The 13,424-nt window shown below is 33.3% G+C and overlaps 2 protein-coding genes across 2 annotated transcripts; one reads left to right on the top strand and one right to left on the bottom strand.

Annotated features, from left to right (window-relative positions):
- The first annotated feature begins 3,671 nt into the window (after positions 1-3,671).
- LOC106709472 lies at positions 3,672-13,321 on the top strand. The gene is made up of 6 exons (XM_014501280.2): positions 3,672-3,800; positions 11,091-11,314; positions 11,667-11,780; positions 12,016-12,139; positions 12,401-12,542; positions 13,086-13,321. Exons 1-6 carry the CDS (start codon positions 3,794-3,796, stop codon positions 13,255-13,257), a joined length of 783 nt encoding a protein of 260 aa, XP_014356766.1. The 5' UTR covers positions 3,672-3,793; the 3' UTR covers positions 13,258-13,321.
- Positions 5,745-8,167, bottom strand: LOC106709471. Its single transcript, XM_014501279.2, has 2 exons — positions 6,954-8,167; positions 5,745-6,098 (listed from the first exon to the last, which is right to left on the bottom strand). The coding sequence occupies exons 1-2, from the start codon at positions 7,987-7,989 to the stop codon at positions 6,031-6,033; spliced, it is 1,104 nt and encodes a 367-aa protein (XP_014356765.2). The 5' UTR covers positions 7,990-8,167; the 3' UTR covers positions 5,745-6,030.
- Positions 13,322-13,424: the final 103 nt, after the last annotated feature.

Raw genomic sequence — 13,424 nt, 5'->3', positions numbered from 1 at the left:
GTTTTGATTGCGGTGTGGGTGGGCGCATTATCGGGGTGGAGGTATCTGGTCGCTTGTTGCTCACATCAGAGAAATCTTCTGTCAAGCATTTGGTAGTATACCATTAGGCGTTAATGCCTTTTTGGTTTCGTTAAGGAATTGACACCAAGTAGCCAGTTAAATTGAAAAAGCTCGCGATCAAAATCTTTCCCCCGCTTCAAGGTCGCTTTGGTAGGCGTTGATTCGTTTGAAACACCTAAACCGTCGACTGTCGCTTTGTTTCTGGATCGTATTGATAAATCCAGGATTTATCACCTGTAACGATGTAAACACGCCGAGACGAACCTGTTTCAAATTTGTCTATCCTATTATGGCACCATTCCAGCCTTGCCTGCTTCTGAACATCGGTGAAGTTGTGCGGCACCCAGCGTGAAACTATCCTTCGCAACCGTAGATGCACGTGTAGAACAATGCGGAATCTCTTGGTATGTAACTTCTCTATTGTCTTGGATCAAATTTTTCACTGCTAGTACGTTTTTCTTCCGTTCAAAGGGCGACCACTTCTTTCTTCTTACCCCTAGTTAGTCGACCGCGCTTAAATTCATTATACCAACGATACACTGTTGCCTTAGATAAATGGCATTCATGGATGAAGGCCTGGCTGGCCTTTCTTTTTTGAATTCTATCGTACGATTCGTCCGGTATCAGGCGACACTTAAAATAATTATAGCGCGAAAATGTCCTCGACGCAAATAAATCCATTTTTCGATGAGATACGGTAATTTTAATTAGCTCGCGAAAAATGTGGAGGGAAGTTTTGAATTTAGAATGTACCTATTTCTACTTATAAGTAATTATATTTTTAAATAAATTGGCCAGTCTCAAATACATAAAAACTTTTTCTTGCAATACTTTCTGAGTGACAATTTTATTACCATATCATATTTATACCAGACCATTCTTAGAATTGATTTTATCCAACAATATGTTAATAATAACTTTGACGTACATTATGTGTCATGTATCGGCAAAATCAATGCACAGCGTCATCATCATTTAACAAAGTCCATAAATACGATAAAAGAAAAAGTACCTACTAATATTGACTCGTAATAAACTAATAATCAATTTCCGCAATCAAATCACCTTTGCTATTGGTGCTGTAAAATTTTGTACAATTTTGGCTCAATAAATTTTTTATGCCTTTTTGTTTTATTGCGATTTTATAAGCTTGGATATGTTATAATACTTTTTTTTTAAATCTTATTTTGCTTTATTTTATTTCCGCAAATATTTATTATAATATATTTTCATTAGATTACTAATATTATTGGCAAAGAAAATATAATAAGACAGTGCACAGATTATATTTTACGTATCCATTACTTAATTGAATGGTACCAACATTTAAAAACATAGAAAACATAAATCTTCTCTTTCAACTGAGAGGTTACAGAAAAAACTTTTTTTTATTTCTTTTTTACTTAGCGTTATTTACTACGACTGTTTAACAGAGTATTTAATTTAATTAGTAAATAAATAAAAAATATAATCTAATTCGTGGTAATCGCTAACGATATGTTCCGATATGATTTATAAATTTCCAAACATTGGGATTATATAAATCTTATATTGTTGAGATTATATATTAATTTTTTTCCTCATGAAAAAATAGCTTCTGCCTTTAAACTGCACCTTTATTTCACATAATTCTAAAATACGCGTAACAATACGCTTTTGTATGTTATTTTCGGCAGTAGGATATTACAGTAATACCATTACGTATTGAGAAGTTCTTTATTATTACTATGCAAAGCCACATATAAAACAAGGAACAAGTTCGGAGCAGTAGGGCGCGGTTGGGCGACCGCCCAGGGCGATGAACAGAAAGAGGTGCCATTGGTCTAAGAATTACCTAGTCTCCAATAAACCCGTTAACCCCTAAAGGTTTGTTATAAAAAGAGGACGCTGAAGAAATCTCGCTCAGGGTGCTAACAGCTGGGTACAGCTAAAATCCATACAGGTTTGTAGTTTGCGTGATCAAATAATATCCGAAACTTAATTTTAAATGGCAATGGTCATGAAAATACAATCTAACCTTATCAAAAAAACGTCACAAATACTAGACAAAAATTATCTTTACAACTTTATCTAATTTATTCACTAATATACAACAAATGCATTCATTGTTCTTAGAAAACATTATTACATTAGGATTAGATAAAAACCAAACTAAAACTGTTTTCGTGTTTAATAATAAATTAATATAATTAATTTAATATTGAAAAGCAATTATTGTTATCGATACAATCTTGAGTCGTGAACGTGATCATGAAAACAAAGGTTAACTTCACGCAGTACTTCGAAAAGGGGTGATGGAAAAAAATGTTTACGAAAAGAATGGTTTTCCATTTTTAAATAAGTAAAGGCAGAAAAGGGAAAAGAATAAAATAAAAAAATCATTTTTCTGTACATCTTCTTCACTTGCCTTAAAAAATTGGCAACAAATCTGTATTTAAATATTTTAGCGATATTAAGTGGCATCTTGCTCGTTTAACGACTTGTACAATGAAAAATTTGTTTTAAACCAAAAAAAAAACTAATTATATCGAATCAACAGTCTGAAGTGCATAGCAGAATTATTGATTTTGGCGCGGTAAACTCCTGCGCATGTTTTCCTCCAATCGCAATGGCCCTACATTCAGCTGACCCAGAGCCGCCATTAACGCACATGTTTGATATAACAATTTTAGGCACAATACAAAGTTAATAGTCCATTGTCGCTAATTATATCAACAATGAACTCACACCTCTATCAATAATAAAGCAACTGTAATCTTCATGATCTCATCAAATCAGATCTTATTCACAGATATTTATTTCATTATCACGCTGGAATTCTAATACACAGTAGTTCTTTAACTATTTTATATTAGAAAAAGTCACGTCATTGATAACTGCTTATATTTATGATAGAGATGTTTAGCATATCAGTGTGGAAAGAAGACTCTTGCGCACTCATCAGATAAAACGCGGAGTCATTTCCACAAGACGCTTATCTTCTGTTTGGTTGTGGTGCACCGGTCCAGAGGACTTATTCGCGTAACTGCTAATTGTTCACCACGAATTTACCACTCTACCATTGGTTTTGATGTTTTGGTTATTGATTTTTAGCGGTGTTATCATGTAAATTAACTGCTTGTTTATATTTGATAGACAAATGATAAATACAGAAATAATAACGGTTGAGAGATGTCATAAAATAATCCTTTCTCCCATGCTTTCTTTTAAAGAGAAGACTAGGAAGGAAGAGCAGGGCTGGCGTTAGGTTAGGGCGCGTTTAGGCGAGTAGTTACGAACTTTACAGTATCTTTGTAGTCTGCGGCAATTTATAATTTCCTTTTGAGTTACCATGATCTTCATTTTAAGAATTCATTGTTATACAAAAGAAGCCGTTGACACTTATCAATTGAATTATTAACGCGTTATCAGCTGATAATTTAAATTAATCCCTTGAAAGAAAAATTCTTCCTCATACATTATCTATACATTTGAAATTTTCACTCATAAGATACACTATAGACTTTAATGCAATGACTTAAAGGTTATAATAGACTTATAGAACTGCAAATAGAATATTGTATATTAAAATAATCGCGTATATAGGTATTAACGAATGGTAATATCTGGACAGTCTATGAGCAGATCCAAAGACAAGACCGCGGTGTGAAAACTTTTATAAACTTCATCCTATCAAAGGAAATAAGTGACAAAGTGCCACACGTGATTTGTTTGTGTCAACAAGGAGGTCATCATGATTGGTGCGTATGGTCTATGGTTAACGATTCTTTTTTTAAATTTTAATGCATCTATTTGTAGCAATGGTATCTACGTTGTAATTAGGTATGCGTAAGATCGTCGTTTTCAGCTTATATACGTTCCTACCGAGGGCTCGGTGCCTACTCTCTGAAATTAGTGGTGTCTAGGCCATAATCAACATCGCTGGCCCTGCGATTGGTTGACATCTATGATTTCTTCTTAGATATGTGTAGGTTTTTATCGCCTTAGATTTCGTAATAATCAAATTGTTCGTCTTTTTTCCCTCTCTCCTACTGAGACTATTTTAACTGAACTTATTCCTTATATATTATGACTATAGAATCTGAATCCAAACTATTCTCAGCTATCAATTTCTTTTGAACTAGTCTTCCGTAATACCTTCCAGAGTATTGCCACTCTGCATATTGCATCCGGTCATTTTATCCAATGCATACAACTACGGGTTTTAGATTTAAAACAGAATTTTTGAAAGCTTTGTAGCCATCAAAACATTTCAGATTTATAAAGTTACATTTAGAAGTTAACCTCTCGCTATTTTCTAAGTTCAACAACTAGCGAAAGGTTTGAATGTTCACAGAAGAGAAACAAGATGAATTAAAAATAAATATAGAAAATGTAAAGGAAAAATTTACGTAACATTAAACAAATTGAAACACGCAAGAGCTTTGTATTTGTAAATGAATAGATCGACGTTCACAGCATAGAAAATAAGGCGTTTCAGAAAATTCCCATTTCCTGCTTCTTGCGTTAAATTTTAAACCAGGGCTGAATAAAAATTGTAGAACTTAGAGCATAAATTCTTAAACCATGCGTTGCTGCCACCTAGTGGGGATTGAATTAGGTTTAAAACTTTGCTGCTTGCTTTGGAATTGAAGTAGAGAATGCTGAAGTGTTGTAGAGATAAAAATTGACGGAAAGTATCACGCTTCATCTATATGTGTAAGTTTCTCCAAACTGCTATTTTCACTGTTTTTTCAAAGTGAATGAGAGAGTGCAAATAATTTTTTATACAAGCGACTTTTCGGACTCTCTCTTCCATTAGTCCTCCTTCTCCAAAATATTGTTTATATCTTCATGTAGTAAGTACATAAATAAACAGATAAAGTATAATAGATACGTTCACATAACGCTCTATTTTTATATAGATAAGGTGAACGGAAATATTAGGGTAAATAAAATTTAATTACGCAATAAATAGCGCGAGTTATTTGATTATGGAATATTCTAAATCAGGGGTTCCCAACATTTTCTTGGTCAAGGACCACTTTTTATTATTTTTGTAAGCAGAGACTGCAATGTAAAAAGTGAGTCATCAAAAATAATTTGTTTTATATTCTCATGTCCGATAAAGACGCTGCTCATATCTCGTACATATTTTGTCCATTAATTTTTCACAAATTTTTCGCTCGAGTCTCACATATTGTGGACGACATTGTCTTCGCAAAACTGGCAGTCGCGGACTTCTGGTTGTGAACCAATATTCTAGAGAAGTTTTCATAACAGTGGTTTAAAAAGTTGCCTACACAGAGCATTGATTCGTGGTGCTCTTTATCTATAGAAGGCGCGTGCGGTGCCACGATCGTTGTTCTGTAGTTATCTGTTTTGAGTTATTGTCTACCTTACCCGCCCTTACGATCTCTTTTTATAAGGGATGTTAAATAAATATTAAAACACTGATTTTCATGCGAAAACTAATTTAATAAAAATAATATATTTACATAAAGAAATAATTTTACAATTTAAGGAATATAGACATAGAGTATGAATTTATCACTAAAAAAAGACTGGCCATTTCAAATAAAAAAATATATATTTTACAACAATAAAATCTTTTAAGATCCTAACATGCATATTTTTTTACATCTTTTACGAATTAATCTCATACAATCACATCCACAAAATATTTCCATGACCAACAACATTTGTAATTCTAAAATTGGAAAAACAATGAATAAATTCAGTCGATAAAACATTAATTTTGATGAATTTCTGCCAATAACATTATGTCCATTTTACATTATTCCAGTCAACACACACAGTTCATTCCAGTGTCGGTTTAAATTTATCCAGTGGTAATCCAGCGCTCATTTGGATTGTTGGACTGGAATAATGTAAACTTCGCATATTATCTATTAGCACATGAATCAAATATCTAAAAATGGGATTCAGTCATTGTTACATACAGATAATCAGAAGATTATTAGTGCATCATCAGCTAATGATCTTCACATCTATGCACTCACCACCTTCTAGTTCCATTTCCTCAGGTGTCATGGTACCTAGAAAATATTGTTATATCTATATATATAAAAGAAAGTTGTGTTAGTTACACCATTTATAACTCAAGAACGGCTGAATCGATTTGACTGAAAATTGGTGGGCAGGTAGCTTAGAACCAGGAAAAGGACAAAGGATAATTTTTACCCCGTTTTCTATTTTTTATTCCGCGCCGACGGAGTCGCGGGTAAAAGCTAGTTAATATATAAAAAATTAATACTCCAAGGAAATTACGTAACAAATGTCCATGAAATTTGAAATAGTTAAAGGGCAGCAGAAGTGTGTAAAGTTATTTTTTCTATCCAAAAATAAAAAAATACATTTAATTTTGAATTAAGGTTGTACTTCAACTAATGGGCTATCCTTAATACAAATAAATATGTACTAGGATTCTAGGATATAGCAAGATCCAAGAATCTATGATAAAATAGATGAACCTTATATATTTTGCAATGGTAGTTAAAATTATGTCAAAAACCTAGATAGTAAAAATTTTTTAACTTGTTGAAGATGTCTATGGGCAGTGGTCGCTTAATTTTTTTTTTTAAAGAAATCAGATATCCACTTGCTTTTTGTCACCTTATATTACGAAAAAAAAACATTATTAAATGTTTAATTAAACATTGAAAACATTTTTTATTTATTTAGATTTTCAGGGGACATTATTAGAAAATCTTTAAAAAAATGTCACCACGATTAAATAATTCAAATTATCCTCAAAATAGTTCTCTCTTTCTGGGACTGTCCAGGAAAATATACGAATTTAATTTCATCTAGGAATCAAACCTAGGACTTGTAGGCTTATAGTTGATTTCTATAGGAAAAGGATTATAATTAAAAAACAAAATTCAACATACCAGTTATGAAGTCACCATCAAAAACAAACTTAAGTTTGTTTAAAGGCACCTCTAAATGTTCTGCACATTTGATCATGGCCAATGATAGTTTATTGTTCGGCTGGACCATTACCTCCAAAGGTTTCTTTGTATTTTGACATTGGAATTTAATCTGAATACCTTTATTATAATTATCCATTGTTTTATCATTCACTAACTTTGTTACATCTCGATTTATAACACCTCCGTCGATAAATTTCGCAATATTATATTTAATTGAATCTGGAGTGTCATCCATTTTTAATATTCTATCGTTATACATGAACAGTAAGTTATTTTCACTAACATTTTCCTTCTGTGCGAAATATTTGAATATTGGTGTGAGTTTTTGAAATTTACGTATTTTAAATGGATAGTAATCGGAACTTCTCCAGTATACTTTTACAGATAACTCTTCATTTTCATCTAAAACATCACTATCATCAAGTAATATAACATTATTACTGTTATTTGCGTTGCTAAATAGTCTTTGACCTTCTAATGGATCCTCATACTCTAGCGTGTTACCAACACTAAATATTGGTATAGAATTAGACATATTGCTATTTCTGCCTCTTCCACCTCGGCCTCTACCTCTCTTTCTACCTCTATTTGGAGTACTTCTGTTTGGAGTTACAACTGTCGTGTTATTTAGACTTTGTTTACGCTTTCTTGTGGTAACAGTCTTCTTATTATTCACACTTGTATCTTGTACTTCTTTGATTATAGGATCTGAATGTTTTCTTCTCGTCGAAGATCGAGTTTGGCGTCTTGTGGAATATGACAGAATCTTTTCTAGTTCCAAATCATCTTGTTCTTCGTCGTTAGTTAAGTTTTTAAAACTATTGGCTGCTTGTTTATTAAGTTTTCCTTCTGTAACAACTTCGATGTCTGAGGATTCATTTAGTAAACTTGAATTGTCCAATTTATCATCTTTGTATGCATTTTTTAACTTTTCCAGTTTTAGAGCTGCGTTGCTGTAACAGTCTTCTTCTGAATCGGACGAAGAAATCATCATCTTTAACGTAAATTTTATACTTTGCAATTTTTTTAAATATAATGTTTTTTGCAGATTAAGTTAATCACGAAATCCACAGCATAATAAACACAATAACCAAATACTTTCGGGGATCCACCCAGTGTTTTTTACTGTGCGACTGATCTTATATTTTGAATTCGATCTTTTTATCGCTTGATTTTGTTGACATTTCACATTGACAATTAATTTGACAGATGACAAACACTGGTAGCTTTGATGTAGATTAAATATATTTTGTCTATGGTTCGGGATTTTCGTCGGAAGTAAAATTGTGTTCCTTGTTTAAACAAGTGTGATTGTTTCCTGTCCGGTAGTTTCTTTTTTGCTCGTCACGGACGGCAAAAAAAGAGTCCAGTCCAAACTGGAGCAGATTTTTGAGTCAAAAACTGGATCAACTGAAACATGTAACTTTTTGTTGAAAGAAATGATTATGATCGCTTCTTTTTCGTTGCAGCTTTCGATATTTTACTCGACTACCAAAGAATTCTTAATGTATTACCAATACAGTGTAGTATAGAGTGGATGGCATTATACTATAATTGAAGTACAAAGAGAATGTATAACAAATTTAGTGTCCGTGATTGCATTCGTTGATTGCGTTTTATATCAAAGTAATCTGATACGTAGTAATTACACGTGTTTTTCGTTGAAATCGTTTGTAAAAATCAAATAAAAGAGTCTACATACATCAATAACGTCAATATCTTATCAATGATTAGAAATAATAGTGGCAGTACCGCTTGATATTTTAAATTCAAAATTTGCTCGGATTAAAAAGGTAATCTAAGATTTTTAAGTGCTTCTAAACCGGATGTGATGACAGAAATTTATAATTATTTAAATATTGAGGAAAACATTCTTCGAAAAATCTAACTATGGCATCTTATCGTCCGATATTATTTTATTGTATAGGTATTGTTGATCAATACATTCATAGTTATTGTAATATGAGTTCTACCAGTTATACAATGTTTCACGCGATCTTTTTTTTTATAATTTGTAAGGATGAGGCAAACAAAAACGCATTGTCATCCTGTGAATTATTAAAATTATGACTTGACAAAATAATTTTCGTAGTTAAATAAGTGATTTTTGTACATGGTGTAAAAATTTAGAATCTTTTAAAAACAAATCAACATTAACGAAGAAAAAAAATTAAAGTGTAAGTAATAATGATACCCAATTTTTTATGCAATCTATCATCGCAATCATTTAAATCACGGTCGGCCATTTTGACAAGGAGATTACAATAATTCTGTCTGTGATTTTAAATCACGCACATTATTATAGGCTTTCACCGATATGACTGTGCAATGTTTAATACTGCATTCATTATATTTTATCACTATGTCACAATTTTGTGTTTTGCGTCTTACTTACTTTTTAAATTTAATCTGTAAGATTAACTGCCGCAATTATTGTTAAAAATTTTCATTATAGTGCTGTCCAAATGCGTGCAAATTCGTCTAGTATTTACATCAGACTGTACTTACTATATATTCTTAGATTTATATAGATTTATATTAACCATTGAAAACTTGTTTTATAATTTACTTACCAAATTGTTATATTGTTGTTCAACAGTTATTTTGGGTATAAAAAAATATGAATTCAATATTTTTTTCTTTTATGAAGTCGGTTAATAAACTTATCTAGATTTTTGCTTTGTTTGTATTTAATGTAGTATAACGTGATTTTCATCAATAAAAAAACTGCATTATCTGTGCTCTGAAGTGTTCTTTAATGTTTAAACAATTGCCGATCCTTAATCTAATATAATCTAATCTGATCGGATCTATATTAATATTACATACGCAAGTGTCCACATCAATTATAATTGAAGTGTTTAACACACGGACAATAAAGTATGAATTATTAAGTGTCCACTCAACTTTTATGCTTCACGAAAACCATTGTCGACTAGTATTAGTAGGTACTTATGAGTGGAAAGAATTTAACTGAATAATGAAAGAAGATTGACAGGCAATACAAAGAACTTGTATGAGTAACATCTTAAAACGGGTACCATGTCGATAAAGCTAAGAACTAAGTTTAGAAATAAAACCTTAATAATAATCTTTCCGAAAATCAGCAGATTTACATCAGAAAGATATTAAGGAGTTGTATTCCTAAAAGCGTCGGTGGCTCGGAGGTTAAGCACTTGACTTGCAGTCTGCAGATCCAGGGTTCGAATCCCGCCATGTACCAATGTGTTTTTCGAATAACATATTATCTACAATTATCCGACGTTCTTACGGTGAACGTGATGCAAAATTCGTGAAATTCAAAGATACGTGTGAAGTGAACCAACCTGCATTGGGCCAGCTTAGTTGACTACGGCCTAGTCATCCCTTACTAAGGGTAGACTCCGAGCCCCTCAGTGGGGCTGGTAGCTGATGAGGATGAGTCCTAAGTAGAAATGGATGACAATTCAAAGAAGGCGACATGATTAGGAAAGTAATTATCAAAATGACAAATATTTAGGAAAACAAAAATCTTTCCTGCCGACATCTCATAGAGTAAAATGAGGACAGAGAGATGATCACTACTTAGATACGTAAAATTAATTGCATTCACTATATTTGCTACAGACTTTTTACTAATTATTTTGCCTTATTGTTTTCTATTTATAATGTTAGGTAAATGATAAAGTTTCTCGGAGTCGTACGTCAAATTTTTCAATCGTAAAAACCATATCTAATCCATCAATAATCTATCGTCGCTTTATCTCTATAATACCAAGCTATTGCTAATGGATCTTGATTTTTGATTGTTATCACATGTCCTTGAAATCGTTCAACTTGTACGTTGACATTGTCTCTATGAGTTTTCACAACGGAAAGTGAAGCTTCAACTCTTTCCATCACTTCTTTATCTTTATCCGCTAACATGTACAAAATGCTTAGAAAGTAAAACGTAATTTAGTAGATGATGAAAATAAAGTTAACTATAACTAGGTTATAAAATATAACTATATTCTCAGTTTACATTATTCCACTCGTAAATGCAGCGCTGATGTCCGCTGGACTGGAATAATGTAAACATGGCATTAGAACTAACCAACGTTCATTTGTTCGCAGGAAAACTAGTACCTATTCTGTTCCTATTGGGATCTGTTCTTGCTGGTGACGCAGAGCCCAGCACCACAGCGAAGACTACCACCGCTAAAGTGACCACAGCTGCACCTACCACCACTACCACCGCTAAACCGACCACCAAAACGAATGGAACAGAATCGATAACTCCTTTCAAGCCGTTCGAAGGTGTCGATCCTAATACATTATCTTGTGACCCACAGGGACAGGTAAAAGCATTATTTTTAACCTTAAAATACAAAGGCATTCCCAGAAATTTAAGTATGTAAGAAATTGAAAAAATTGCTTACATAAATATCTGAACGCAAAAAATATCTTTAATGACAAGTTTTTTTTATAAAGGCCACTAATTTGTTTTTAGTTTAAGAATAGCGCCTTAACTTAGAATATTTTTTTTTTTTCATTTTACTGAACCGTTTAATGGGTTTTAAGTTTTATTTATTACAAATTAATTTTAACAGTGTGACGTGAGAATGTGTAATTCCCAGAGCCTACACGCGCTCTAATCCAACACCGGCCCTGTATAAATATAAACTTTACTATATGCTGTTACTATTACAGATATTCCTTCTGCTGCCGCACTTCACTGACTGCACGAAGTTCTTCATGTGTGCGCATGGTGAGGAGGTACAGTTTGTGTGTGCCGGTGGACTTTACTTCGATTTTGAGAGACAGGTAATGGTTTATTTGTATTACTAAAATATGTAAGTACTGGATAAGAGATATGATAACTTGTAGTTAACTTGTCGTTTATCAAGAAAATAGACGTGAATTTTGTTGTAACTTAATATGCATCAAATTTATTAAAACGGCGAATTTTTTTTTTTTTTAAGAAGTTGGCGATATGGTCGCATTGCGACAAAGCCTCTTAAATTATTAAATAAAGAAGCGATCAATATAAACTTTGCAGACATGTAACTGGCCGAGAGATACGATTTGCATACTCCGTGACTTGCCTGAAGACAATGACGTGGAAGGTTCAGGAGAGGAGGCTTTCGATTGGCTCTCTGATAACGCTGACAAGCATTCAGATGGTGAGTTACTCGAAAATAATTATATTCCAGCCTTTTTTTTTTGAAAAATCTAGCGCTTGACCACGATCCCACCCGATGAAGTGATGATGTGGTCTAAAGATGGTACGCACTAGCTTTGCAAATGCCCATTTACTCTATTCTTGAAGGCCCCCACGTCGTAGTTGAACATTTTAGAATTTAGCATCAGTTAGGGTTTTACTTTGATATCTGGCGGACTGTTTTTTTTTCTTTTTACTATAATAAAAACTCTTTGCTATCCAGGTTCTGTAGTCAGTCTGACAGCGGACGCGGTGCTGAACGCCGTCCGACCACTGTCTCTGGAGGCGCCCCACCGCGGTACTGGGAACAACATTATCCTCAACTGTTTCAGAGCTGATTCCGCTTCCAGACAAGTGCCTTACAAGTGAGTACATTCTTCAATGTCAATATCTGTTTATATAAAAACGGCTCCAGGTGAATTGGTTGCACTAAATTAAGTTCAATTTTGACAGCTCATTTATTTTTGCGTCGGTGGCTCAGGGGTTAAGCACTTGACTTGCAATCTGCAGGTCCTGGGTTCGAATCCCGCCATGTACTAATGTGTTTTTCGATTTTCGATTTACATATGTACATTTGTCCGACGTTCTTACGGTAAAGGAAAAACATCGTGATGCAACCTGCACATATCTGAGAAGAAATTCAATGATATGTGTGAAGTCAACCCGCATTCGGCCAGCGTGGTTGACTATGGCCTAGTCACCCCTAACTTGGGGTAGGCGCCGAGCCCCTCGGTGGGGACGTATAGTGAGCTGATGATGATGATTTATTTTTAATCTGTGGTACTAATTTGTGATTATTTTACAAAATATTACATATATTTGAAACGAATCCTAGCTTATGTTTTATGTTAAAGCGAATTTAATTTCTTTACTGTATAATTATAGTTATGAGGTTTATAATGTTTCAGAGGTGACTGCCAGCGCTATTGGCGCTGCCTGAACGGTGTGCCACAGGTGGCATACTGCACAGACGGCCTTTTCTTCAACGAGAGAACGCAGCAGTGCGACTTTGAGGCTAACATCACTTGTCAAGTCGAACAGGAAGACGAATTGAAGAGCGAATTCATCAAAGTCAAGTAGACTTGGATACGAACATAGAAGACCAATTGAAAAATAACAATAGATTTTTTGACAGTTTTCTATTAGGTTTGAATTTATTTTGAACTGTTCTGTTGCATCTATTTTCTAACAAATATTTAATTTTTTACCTAATTGCTATTTTAACCTAACCAATCTATATTTGACAT

This window comes from Papilio machaon, chromosome 19 (assembly GCF_912999745.1).
Source record: "Papilio machaon chromosome 19, ilPapMach1.1, whole genome shotgun sequence".
NCBI lineage: Eukaryota > Metazoa > Arthropoda > Insecta > Lepidoptera > Papilionidae > Papilio > Papilio machaon.
This window is presented reverse-complemented; position numbering and strand designations above follow the sequence as displayed.

What these genes read in the sequence shown, in the direction of transcription:
- LOC106709471 (XM_014501279.2), bottom strand. Translation starts at nt 7,989, where the DNA reads ATGATGATTTCTTCGTCCGATTCAGAAGAAGACTGTTACAGCAACGCA. An exon ending in TGATGGTGACTTCATAACTG is followed by an intron (nt 6,099 to 6,953) that starts GTATGTTGAATT and finishes AATATTTTCTAG; the next exon opens with GTACCATGACACCTGAGGAA.
- LOC106709472 (XM_014501280.2), top strand. An exon ending in ACTTCGATTTTGAGAGACAG is followed by an intron (nt 11,781 to 12,015) that starts GTAATGGTTTAT and finishes TAAACTTTGCAG; the next exon opens with ACATGTAACTGGCCGAGAGA. An exon ending in TCCAGACAAGTGCCTTACAA is followed by an intron (nt 12,543 to 13,085) that starts GTGAGTACATTC and finishes ATAATGTTTCAG; the next exon opens with AGGTGACTGCCAGCGCTATT.